At 43.4% G+C, this 12,958-nt stretch overlaps 1 protein-coding gene across 1 annotated transcript in view; it reads right to left on the bottom strand.

Annotated features, from left to right (window-relative positions):
• The window catches only part of AXDND1 (axonemal dynein light chain domain containing 1), a 69,224-nt gene that overhangs the window by 22,216 nt on the left and 34,050 nt on the right, over nucleotides 1-12,958 (bottom strand). Inside the window, exons 8-14 of the mRNA XM_040408731.1 lie at nucleotides 12,645-12,766; nucleotides 11,165-11,305; nucleotides 10,742-10,846; nucleotides 9,487-9,607; nucleotides 4,304-4,405; nucleotides 2,980-3,146; nucleotides 1,418-1,493 (exon numbers count right to left, since the gene is read on the bottom strand). Coding sequence (XP_040264665.1) covers nucleotides 1,418-1,493; nucleotides 2,980-3,146; nucleotides 4,304-4,405; nucleotides 9,487-9,607; nucleotides 10,742-10,846; nucleotides 11,165-11,305; nucleotides 12,645-12,766 — 834 coding nt within the window. The remainder of the gene's footprint in view (nucleotides 1-1,417; nucleotides 1,494-2,979; nucleotides 3,147-4,303; nucleotides 4,406-9,486; nucleotides 9,608-10,741; nucleotides 10,847-11,164; nucleotides 11,306-12,644; nucleotides 12,767-12,958) is intronic.

Here is a 12,958-nt window from a genome sequence, read left to right on the forward strand (position 1 = left end):
ATGTTATAGAGCAGGAGGAGCTGAGCAGAATGGTACAACCTGCATTTCATTCATTTAAATTCCTGCTCATTCTGGGCTCTGAAGTCCAGGAGGCTGTCCTATCAGTGATTGACAGCCTGCCCTCTATGACTGTGTATACAATCACTGATTGAAGTCCATGAGGCGGTCCTATCACTTATTGACAGCCTGCCCTCTATGACTGTGTATACAATCACTGATTGAAGTCCAGGAGGCGGTCCTATCAGTGATTGACAGACTGCCCTCTATGACTGTGTATTCAATCACTGATTGAAGTCCATGAGGCGGTCCTATCACTTATTGACAGCCTGCCCTCTATGACTGTGTATACAATCACTGATTGAAGTCCAGGAGGCGGTCCTATCAGTGATTGACAGCCTGCCCTCTATGACTGTGTATACAATCACTGATTGAAGTCCAGGAGGCGGTCCTATCAGTGATTGACAGCTATCTCTGTACACAGTCATAGAGGGCAGGCTGTCAATCACTGATAGGACCGCCGCCTGGACTTCAAAGCCCAGAATAAGCTGGAATTTAAATGGATACGTTTTACTGAATGTAATCCCATAAAACTATATATCACTCTGCTCAGCTCCTCCTGCTCTATAATACGCTGCCTTCAAATCAGACACTATGTTCCACGTGACAGGTTCCCTTTAATATAGTATACCTTTTCATGCATACTTGAGAATGGCCACACAGTGTACGATGCTGTAGTGTTCTTATGAGTTCCTGGGAACCTATCAAGACAATGGGGGCATATCCTAGCGATACGCTCCCATTGTATGTGATGGGAATACCCCTTTAAGTCTGCATCAAATTTATGAACTTGTGCACCTTAATAACATATGTGGCATGAGTGAGATGTGGTTTACACTTTTAGGTGTAAGAGCAGACTAGGGGGTTGCCTGGCGTGGGCTGTGACTTTTTTGCGGCTTTTTGCAAAAGTAGCACATAGTAAATGAGCCATAATCTAGGTCTAATCTCACTTTTTGCTCATAAACATAGAACACTGTGAAAAGTGGTGAGGATCACGAAATGTCGCAGTCACCATGACTTTTTTTTATGCCACAAAACTTACATATCAGATTTCTTGAAGGACCCCCCTCCCCATAGTTCACAAAAGCTCAGGTTTGCGAAAGACTAAGCGAAGGAGAAACTTTTTGTTAGGCCTCACGCCCACGACTGTATTTTCCATCTGTGTGCTAACAACATTTTTTTAAGCTAGCGCACTGACCCATTCATTTTTATGGAGCCATGCACACATCCGTATTTTTGGCGGATCTATACAGCCGTTACATCCATAATAGAACATTTCCTATTCTGGTCCATATTGCCGACCAGATTAACCGTACGGATAAGGTACTGTGCATGAAGCCTATGTGTTAAACCTGCGTACATTTTCCCAGTTCTTCACATCTTGCAGTATCGCTATTGCCGCCTCTTCTGGTAGTCCATTGTAGCGCCAATCCACACTGTTACAAATAAGAAAAATGTTATTTAGTAATGCTACTACTGCCTTGTGAACAGTTATTGTCATGGTGTAAAGACTACCAAGGGGATCAATTATTTTGTGGAAAACTGAAGTTAGGGCATTTGAATGTAAAAGGACTTGTCCAATTTTGTGGGAAAATAGGTGAAGTTTTGACGTTGCTGTGACCACAGTGATCAGAGCAGCAAATGTTTACATCCCTTCTATAGGGTGAAATAAAGTGTACCTCCAATTTCATAAAATGTCTAACGTGTCATAGTGACATGGCCGAAGTTTTAATAAGTGAGGGTCCATGTACTGAAACTCCCAGCAATCTCTGAAATGAAGGGGCAGAAGTGCTCAGCTGAGCGCTATGGGAGGAATAACGGTATTCACATCCCCACCTATCCCTTGGTTGAACTTGATGGACTTATGTCTCAACCTTATTAACTATGTTGGATGTCCGTTTTACTTTCAGCCTGCGTTGGTGTAAGTTGTGCCAAATTGGTCAAACACTGCACGGCATCTGATAAATTTGGTTTATCCTTAAACATAACAATTTTATTTAGAGATGTTAGGCTACTTCACACGGCGGTATTTGTCCGGCATGTTTGCCGTGCTGCGGATGCGTCTCCCGCCCGTCTCCATTATCATTTGTGTAAATATGCTTTATGATCATGGTAAAACTCTTCTTTTTTTTTTTTGGGCCAAATATGATTTGTAATAAAATAGATACGACTAAATAATGACTGAATTTAATCAGGCGGGTTACTCCTAGTCAGGGGCCTTGCTAGGGTCTGAAAACATCCGGGGCACAAGCCCACTGTGTTGAAATTGTACATTAAAGGCATGCTTAAAGTTTTTTCTTTTGGTTTACGCAAATGAAGTGCAGTATTGCAGTCATTATATAATACAACAGTCGGTAACTTTCCAATATCTGTTTTGTTTCATTTCCTCACTGCTGCAGAAATCTTTGCTTGGGCTCTTTAATATTGATGGGAGTGGACCCTGGGCAACCCCACAGATTATCCCCCCACCCCCCTTGTACTTGTTCCGCTACTTGCGGGCTGCGCGGGGATGAGTTCAGTCACTTCGGTGCTCAATCCCGTCCTGCGGCGCGTGATCCCGCGAGACCCGTGACCTCCCGCAGGACGGGATTGAGCACCGAAGTGACTGAACTCATCCCCGCGCAGCCCGCAAGTAGCGGATCAGCGGAACAAAAACAAGGGGGGTGGGGGGATGATCTGTGGTGGGTTGCCCAGGTCAAATCAATATTAAAGGGCCCTGGAATAGCCAAATAAAAAAAATATGCTACCAGGCCAGTATAACATTCGGGGCACTGGACAAAACAGCTGGGCTCAAGCCCCAAATGTTTTGACCTAAGGACGCCCCTGCTTCTAGTACTGCAAATACTGTCTGAGCATGAAGTATCAGAGGTATAAATAACAGTAATTGTCTTAATAACGATGTATAAGGAATTTTTTTCCTACAAAACTTTCTCCTGAAAATACAGCTGCCAATTCTTCAAGTCTCTACAGATAATCTGCAGCTTCTCTCTGGTGGACTCTTCGCTGCGCTGTAGCTCTAGCTGGAAACGGCTCGTGTGATCTCTCCATCGCTCTGTGATCTGCTGGATTTCAGAAAGGTCCTTTGTGTCCTGTAGCAGATTGTGAAGAACATTCTTACAATCGATTTCTACGAGCAAGAATTATACTAAATTATTTAGTACGTTTGTTTTTCACCCAACATTTCGGGCTGTGTCCGCTAGTTGGATACCAGTGTAAGTACAACTACAAACCCCACCTGCTAGTCACATGTAACACGGCAAATCATGCGGACAGAATAGAAAGAGAAAAAAGTAGAAAAACAGCCACAAAAGTAGAAAAGGGGCACATTTTTGTAAAGGTATCACCATAGACAAGTTTAAAGGGAACCTGTCACTTGGATGTGCCACACTAAACTACACCCAAATGTTGTTCCTGTCTATTACAGACGTGATTCTATATAAACTTTTCAAAAAGGTACAGTGCAAAACATTAACGTTTTAGACGCGAGTCTTAATAAAGCCCCATAGCTGGGGAGGATCTGCCGAAGTTATAAAGAGGAGCCGGCCTCTCCATAACTTAGGCGCATCCAGCGTCAGTTCTAAATGTAAGACAGCTTCCGAGCGGTCTTACATTTAGACCATTTTCTAGGCTTAAAACAGGCCCACGCCACGCCCACAATGAGCAGGGAGAAGTCGCAGATTGCTGTCCAACTGCTCCTGAAATATGCCTAATTTAGGTGTATTTCAGATTAGTAAATTACCCCCTAACTGCTAATCCAGCGTGTGCAATTGAGTAGTCATCTGAACTGTAATCACGCCCATGGCGGTGTGATTGACATGCCAAAGAGGATCCCAAGTTAGAAGAAGCCCTTCTGAAATCTGGCACATGCGCAGAAAAAGCCTGTTCAATGTCAATACCATCACAATGGGGATGATGACAGCCCAGACAGAGTGATTATTCTAAGGAAAGGTCCACCCAGATGACTACCAGTGGATAATTAGAATATTGGTCTCTTTGGATTAAAAGTTAGTTTTTTACAGTGTGCCTTTTTAGAAAATGTATATAAGAACGTACCTGTACTGCTGTAAATATCTGGAACAATGTGAGTGTGGCAAATCCATGGGATAGGTTACCTTTAAAATGCCTTAGATGGCACAGATGGTCTTACTAGTGCAGAAATACCGCAATATGCTCTGTACGTTTTATGAATCCGATAAATAACCTCCCTGTAGATGAAGTGATTATTTTATTGCAGGCGGTAACTTACAGTTGATGCAAGCAGTACAATGAAATGTCGGACAATCTTCGTCCAGGTCTTCTCACTCATGTACAACCTGCGAGCCAGTTGTAGTTGATTCTCATCTATAACCTAACAAAAAGGTTGTGAAGAGATTTACTACAGAATCAATGGGGTTTTCCTGTATTTATAAAGAACATTTCATTTACAGAGCAAAAAAAAAAAATGTCTGGCTCACAGTAATTCGCATATATCTTTACTAATTCATATACGTAACAATAAATACAAAATACAATAAAAAAAACCAAATTTCATCCACCCTATAATATGATCACGGTCCCTTTAAATGCGGAGCTCACGCATATATAAAATCCATAAAACATGGTTTCCTTTTCTTTCGTTTCTTTGGTGTGTATTAAAATCAATTGTTATTCAATAAATGTGTCTCTATTCCATGCCAGCTCTGTCTCACATATAGTCTTATACAGACTGATAACATGTTGTGGCAGTCTGTGTCTGACGTTCTCTTATAGCTGGACAGATTATGATATTATTTGCCGGTCAATCGTGTTATCAGATGCTGTGGGTAATATGCGTGTGGTATGTGCTCATATATAACACCGTCGGGTCCGTAGCTGATCCTATGACAGTTTACAAGCTTGTTACTCACGGATACCGACACAGCGAACACTCTCCTCCCGCAGTCAGACTTCCTACCGGCAATCCTCCTTCTGACGGCTTTCAATATGCAGCGGCTTCTTTTGCGCTTTCTCCGCGCATGCGTACTAGATCCACCAAGACGCCAAGGACTTCTCTGCGCTGCAATATTCCCAGATATCAATGCGCACCTCCACTTTGAAAACCGCCACCAGACACGTTTCGGAACGCACTGTTCCTTCCTCAGTGGTAAAAAAGACAACTAATAGCAGGGACCTAACACTCTTAATGAGTGGGTTCTAAGACCTGGACCGGATCATCATAGGTGGTTCCCTTCACACTTAGGCCTCTTGCACACGAACGTTTTTTTCTTCCGTTTCCGTTCAGTTTTTTTGCATTCCATATATGGACCATATACGGAACCATTCATTTCAATGGATCCGCAAAAAAAACAGAAGGTACTCAGTATGTCTTCTATTTCCGTATTTCCGTTCCAAGATAGAACATGTCCTATTATTGTCCGCATAACGGACAAGGATAGGACTGTTCTATCAGGGGCCAACTGTTCCGTTCCGCAAAAAACTGAATGCACACGGACGTCATCCGTATTTTTGGCAGATCCATTTTTTGCGGACTGCAAAATACTGAAAAAGTCGTGTGCAAGAGGCCTAACAAGGCCTAACCATGGGTGTAACTATCACAGACACCGTGATCATATTATAGGGTTGATGAAATTTATTTTTTTTATTGTATTTTTTGTATTTTATTGTTACGTACATGAATTAGTAAAGATATACGCAAATTACGGTGAGCCAGCCATTTTTGATTTTCGGTCGTATATATCACTAATTGGTGGTTAGTGGGCTGTGCTCCAGTGCAACTGGTGAGCGTCCTCTATTTTTGTTGTGTATATAAATAAAAGAGTAACTAAACTTTAAATGAAGTCTTTTTTTTAAATGTCCCACATGCCCTAATCATTTTTCTAATGTATTTTATTTATTGCTTTTGCATTTTTACTAGAGATATTCCCCCCTAAACTGCAGATTTCCCTGTGCACTTTAAATTCAATATTCTCCACAATGCTGACTTCTCAGCGGAGTACAGAGTACAGAATCTATACTTTATGAACGGGTCAGCAGAGAACGCAGTACGGGCAGGAGCGCACCCCCGGAGGTTTACTAAATCCTGGCATAGCACATGGGTACCCTGTGATTAGGGATTAGCTGAGTTTACATGCAGGGCTCTTACCTTAGTGAAGCAGACACAGGCAAACTCAATAAATACAATAAATTAGATAAATTATTATTAGGGCATTTGGAACATAAAAAATAAAAAAAATTCACTAAAAGTTTAGTTACTCTTTAATGAATCCCCCAAATATGTGGTACTCACTAAGATAATTGCTGCCTTCCAGATGTGTCGTTTCACTGCTCATCTGAATGCTGTGTTTCCCCCAGATTCATGACATTTTGTTTAATGATAATGTGGTTCTTTCCCAGTAACGAGAGTACAAAATATTGCTGATCGCATGACATTTCCTCCTCGGTGTGAACAGCCCACGGAACTAAATGTCACATGTGGCTACAGAGGTCGAGCGCAGTGCATGGAGCCAGGGGAGGATACGGTTCATCGAGGTGGGGGGGGGCAGACATTAATTGGAGGAGGGAGGGTGTTGATTCTGACAGAGGGAGGAATGTCGTTTTTAGCGCAGAGGGACTGCTCTAAGGCCTGCTATGGTGCAAGTAAACAAGGGAGCCTCGGGGGGGGGACGAGACAAAATGTGAATTTTTAAAAAAAATCTGAGAAAAGTACCCAGGGTTGACCTGTAAGAAGGTGCTCATACAATTTCATGGAGGTGGATAATCCCTTTAATCCCCAGCAGCTCCAAATGGTATACAATTCTATAAGGTACTCTAGGCACAGGGCTATTCTCTGGATCTTCTCATTGTACTCTCTATAAACTTCTAACAGCTGCGTGAATATATCAAAGCCAAGCAACTGATGCTGCTGAACAGTAAGGGTGCGGCCAGACGGGACAGAAGTGCTGTTGCTTTGCCTGCAGCGTATAGAACCAGTATAGTGGATGACATTCTTCTTGATCGACAAGGCCAGGTTCCTGTACAGTCATCTCGCTTGGTCCTATCAATGAAGAAGAAGAGGGAGGGGCTGGCGGAGGAAGCAGGAAGAGCAGGGGTGCACAGAGTGGCTTGGATCTTCTCTTCATTTGCATATTGATCAAAAATACTTTCTCCCCAGAAGAGCCAGCAGAGCATTATAAGTATCATTGCATTCAGCTGAGGTAGCCCTACAGGGCATTAGGGGACATCTAATAATGGTTTTACGCCACTATCCAGGTGCAAAAGAAATAACAAATATTGGTGCAAGCCATATTTGCTCCAAAATTTGTGACTTTAAGGCCTCTTTCACACGGGCGTTGTGGGAAAAGGTGCGGGTGCGTTGTCGGAACATGCGCAATTTTTCAGCACGAGTGCAAAACATTGTAATGCGTTTTGCACTCGCATGAGAAAAATCGCGCATGTTTGGTACCCAAACCCGAACTTCTTCACAGAAGTTTGGGCTTGGGATCGGTGTTCTGTAGATTGTATTATTTTCCCTTATAACATGGTTATAAGGGAAAATAATAGCATTTTGAATACAGAATGCTTAGTAAAATAGCGCTGGAGGGGTTAAAAAAAAATAATAAACAATTTAACTCACCTTAATCCACTTGCTCGCGCAGCCCGGCATCTCTTCTGTCTTCTTTTTTGCTGTGTGCAGGAAAAGGACCTGTGGTGACATCACTCCGGTCATCACATGGTCCATCACATGATCCATCACCATGGTAAAAGATCATGTGACGGACCATGTGATGACCGGAGTGACGTCACCACAGGTCCTTTTCCTGCACACAGCAAAAAAGAAGACAGAAGGAGATGCCGGGCTGCGCGAGCAAGTGGATTAAGGTGAGTTTAATTATTATTTTATTTTTTTTAACCCCTCCAGCGCTATTGTACTATGCATTCTGTATTCAGAATGCTATTATTTTCCCTTATAACCATGTTATAAGGGAAAATAATAATAATCGGGTCCCCATCCCAATCGTCTCCTAGCAACCGTGTGTGAAAATCGCACCGCATCCGCACTTGCTTGCGGATGCTTGCGATTTTCACGCAACCCCATTCATTTCTATGGGGCCTGCGTTACGTGAAAAACGCACAAAGAGGAGCATGCTGCGATTTTCACGCACCGCACAAGTGATGCGTGAAAATCACTGCTCGTGTGCACAGCCCTGTAGAAATGAATGGGTCAGGATTCAGTGCGGGTGCAATGCATTCAACTCACGCATCGCATCCACGTGGAATACTCGCCTTAGAGATTCTTGTCACTTTTTAAAAGTGTAGGGAAAAGGGTGACGCTAAACTGAAAATGATGGGGCTTAGCACAGCCCGCCAGATTTACTATAGCTGACGCCAGATACTGCTCAGTTATGCACCAGCTCCTTGCTGACAAACGACAGACCAGGGATGCGCCTAATTTATTAAGAGACATCTGACGCGTAATAAATTAGGTGCATCTTACTCCAGCGCAGGGAGATCAAGACTGGCGTATGGGAACACCAGTCTTGATAATTATCCCCCATTGCGTCTGGTGTAACAGTGAATTTCCTGCTCCCTTTAAGCAGTGCAGCAATCTTAGTACAGTTTTAAAATATGAAATCCTTCTAATCCTACCTTAGAATTTTAACAGAAAGTCTCCGTCTATGAAATGCTGATTAGGGATGAGCGAACTTGCTGTTTGCAAGTTCGGGTTCTGAGTGACAGGACTCCTGCATAACGGAAATCGTCCAGATCCGTTATGCTGCCTATAGACTTCTATTATGATGGAATGCAAAATGGAATGCCTCTTAAAGGGGTATTCCCATCTTAGACAATGGGGTCATATCGCTAGGATATGCCCCCATTGTCTGATAGGTGCGGGTCCCACCGCTGGAACCCACACCTATATCGAGAACGGAGCGGGGATCGCTGTGGCTGGAGGACCACAGATTTACCGGGGTCCGTCCACCACCAAGCGCTAATCCCCGCCTCTCCCATAGAAGTGAATGGGAGCGTGCCACGCATGCGCGGCCCATGCTCCCATTCATTTCTATGGGGCAGACGGCAAAAGCCGAGCTAGCACTCGGCTATTTTCGGCGGCCCCATAGAAATGAATGGAGGGCGGCTGCACATGCGCAGTGCGCTCTCCTTCACTTTCAGGGCTCCGTTCTCGATATAGGTGTGGGTCCCAGCGGTGATATGCCCCCATTGTCTGAGATTAGAAAACCCCTTTAAAGGCTTCCGTGGTGCATTCCGTCATAAAGATCTCATTATATTCCATGATAACGGAATCCATAACGGAATTCACCCAGAACCTGAACGCCGAACCCGAACGTGCAAAAAGCAAGTTCGCTCATCCCTAATGCTGATGTTTTTGTAATGAGCAGCAGTAAAATCATAGATGTTCAGTGAATTTGTAATGTTTGCTAACCCTCTGTGCCAGACATTGGGAAGAATTACCTTTCTTGCCAGCCTATAGGTTGCAGAACTCCAAAGATCTCTTTCTTCAGTGAGGTGAGCTAATTGTTTCTCCAGGCGACTTCTCTGTAATTCATACAACTCCCGATACTCCTCTAAAAGACTGAACAAGCCAGTGCACATTTTACCATTCACCCTACAGACCTATGTGTCTACACAGTGGCATCATGATTTATGGGGTTTTTTTTTTGAGCATTTGTCCAAGTTATATTTGACACAATGTTGGTATTTAATTATGTAAAAAAAACTTCTTTAACAAGATAAGATGAATGACTGTGTAGTTGGGACAGAAATGTGATGGTTTCTGCTACAATCCATGTATAGTATATAAATCATGATGTGTGCACGGAGGACAGTAAACTAAGGCTACTTTCACATTAGAGTTTTTTGCGGATCTGCCAAAACGCTTCCGTTACAACAATACAACGGCATGCATCCGTCATCATGAACGGATCCGGTTGTATTATTATTGTCCTCTATAGCCAAGACGGATTCGTCATGAACACCATTGAAAGTCAATGGGGGACGGATCCGTTTTCTATTGTGCCAGGACGGATTGCTCCGCACCACATCGCGGACAGAAAAACGCTGCTTGCAGCGTTATTCTGTCCGCGAAGGGAGCGCAACCAAACGGAACGGAATGCATTCCGTTTCGTTCAGTTTTGTCCCTATTGACAATGAATGGGGACAAAACTGAAGCATTTTCTCGAATTGAAAACGCTAATGTGACGATAGCCCAAGGTTTATGTTGTGTTGAAGGGGTTGTGCAAAGGTTTTATATTGATGGGTCATCAATATCAGATCTGACAGGGGATCAGTTTGAAGAGGAGGCGGTGCTCCATGCGAGCAATGCTTCCTGTTCATTACACTGCGCGTTGTTTCCCTTGCAGTGGCGGAGTAATGTAGTAACAAGTACTTGTAATTACACTTGTTTCCGAGATGACGGGCAGTTTAATAAAGTGGAAATAGCGCATGGAGTGCCGCCTCCTCCCCAAACAGTGGTGGGGGTCCTGGGTGTTGGACCCAAACAGATCAGATATTGATGACCTGAGGATAGGTCATCAATATAAAACCCTGCACAACCCCTTTAAATCATCAACCAACATACTGACAATGTGACACCCTGATATAGTAATTTATCTTGCCACTTGGACTGTGTTTTTCACCAATTAATTGTGCACAAACGGTATACTGTATTCACTGTGGGTGACGTACAGAATGGTGTTTGGTATCTTACTTGGCATTCTTCTTTGCATTGTTCAAGGCCTTAGCTAATTCAGCCTGTGCTTGTTTTGCATCTTTGCTCACACGCAAGTCATGTTCCCTCACTTGATATAACTCACTGAAATAACAATAACATTAAATTATACCGTAATACACGGACGGCAGTAAAAAAAAAAACTGTAATCACAGCAGCGGAGAATAAAGTTATAACAAAGATGTCATAATACAGTCAAGAACATCCCACTCAGGAACACCAAGTAACACATTGAGGAAAGAAGGTTTCAAAATTCAGCTTTCCTAGCATAGGTAAGGAAATGAAAGATTTCCCCCGATTCCTATGTTAACACTGTGCTGTAAAATACGAGAACAGAAAGTGTTCCACCTGACACTGTGATATACATTATGCTCTATAGTCTCAGAATATGAAAGTACTCACTCTGTTAGTTCTCCAATTGAGTTCTTGAAATAAATGATCTCTTCAGTAAGACATCGGTCTAATGCCCTCTGAGCCAGCAAGTCATTGTAGAGACCCAGTACTTGCCGCGGGATCTTATTGAGTAACATTACATATCGTTGTCTGCAAAAGGAAGTGATACAGATGATATTTGGCAAGAAAATATACATCGGTTGGTTGTACCGCCAAGTCACTTTTATCACCAAATGTAAGTCATGCAATGGGCTGACGTTTTAGAATTTCCTAGAGAAGACTAAGATACAGTAAGTTACAGGGCTTCAGCTTTACTATGGGATGCATAGTAGATGTTACAGGGGGAGGAATGTTAGACCAAGGGAAACCATTAATTGGTTAACAGCCTGTGCGGTAAGTTTTCGGATTATCCCAGGACTGACCCCTGGCCAACTTTCTGACTCTCCCTACTGATATCGATCTTGAACCCTGCCTGTTGATCTGCTCTGATCACATATTTAGCCCTGCCTGATATTAGCTGTCCAGTTGTCTATTAGGGATTATTCTGCAGACCACCACCTGGGTACGTGACTGGTAAAGTCGGAATCTCCTTGAGGTGGTTAAGAGTTAAAAAGGGCATATGACTTAGCCTCTGTGTGCCAGGTTAGCCTAAAGGTTAGTCCCTGAACAGTGTTCTTGCCTTTCTACCAAGCTGTTTACAACATCATCAAGTATGGCCTACTTTCGTCCCCATTCTGTGCTACTCCGCATCCTTGTCTGAAAAATCTGCCATCTGCATAATGGCTGGAAATCAAAATCCAGGTATGTTGTTATGCTGGCAGCCCATGTCTGCTGCTGCTGCTGAACTATGTCAGGCAGGCTGCGACATTGCTCCACTCACCCTGTGTGTATTGGGGCTAGTGCTCAATGGACAGCTCTGAGGTACAGCTAGAGTTACTCTTTCCCTCTTGCTCTGTCCAGCTGCTGACTAAGGTCCTGGTCAGGTCTCCTATTTATACTGGGCTGTTGATTTAACATTTTTGCTTGAGCTTTAGGTATTCTAGTGTTTGCCAGTCCTAGTGAAGGTGTAATTTTTCTGTATGTCTACCAATGTACGAACTCTGCCTGTTTACTGACTCTCATCCTCCACTGCCTGCCCTGATTCTGGCCTCTCTCCTGACTATGGCCATGGTCTGGTCCTTCAGTGCTTTGAAACTCTCATGTGTCAGCTGCCAACTATTTCAGGAGGGAGCGACCTGGTTAGTTTTCTGCTGTAAAGTCCATGAGTTAAAGGTGCAATACCAAGGGACTGCCAGAACAAAGCCCTTAGGCTTAGCCCAAATCCAAACCGGTTGGTTGGCACAGTGGGTCCACACCTACTGTCAGTTACATATGTTGGCACAGTGGGTCCACACCTACTGTCAGTTACATATGTTCTTGGACTAAAATTCTTAGAAAGAATTACAATATAGGCATTTAAGGCTGATATGTAGTTCCTCATAGCTCTGACCTGATCTTAGCTAGTAGTTCTCCTCTCTCCGCGCACTCTACGCTGACCTGGCGGATCAACTCATGAAACACAATGTTGTAGATATTTTGTTCCGTCTTCAGCAGTTCCAACAGATTGTGAATCTAAGTAATCAAAGAGGAAATAATTAATAAACCCATTATATGACACATACCGTGGCATTATTGGTCAGAGAATGAATTCAGAGCTTAACTATTGGGGTATGTTAACATGTCAAAGACTTGACACCAGGGGTGTAGCTATAGTGGAAGGGGCTGCTACAGGGAAATGAAAATGGGAGGAGCCTGTTGTCCATC

Source organism: Bufo bufo, chromosome 9 (assembly GCF_905171765.1).
Source record: "Bufo bufo chromosome 9, aBufBuf1.1, whole genome shotgun sequence".
Taxonomy (NCBI): domain Eukaryota; kingdom Metazoa; phylum Chordata; class Amphibia; order Anura; family Bufonidae; genus Bufo; species Bufo bufo.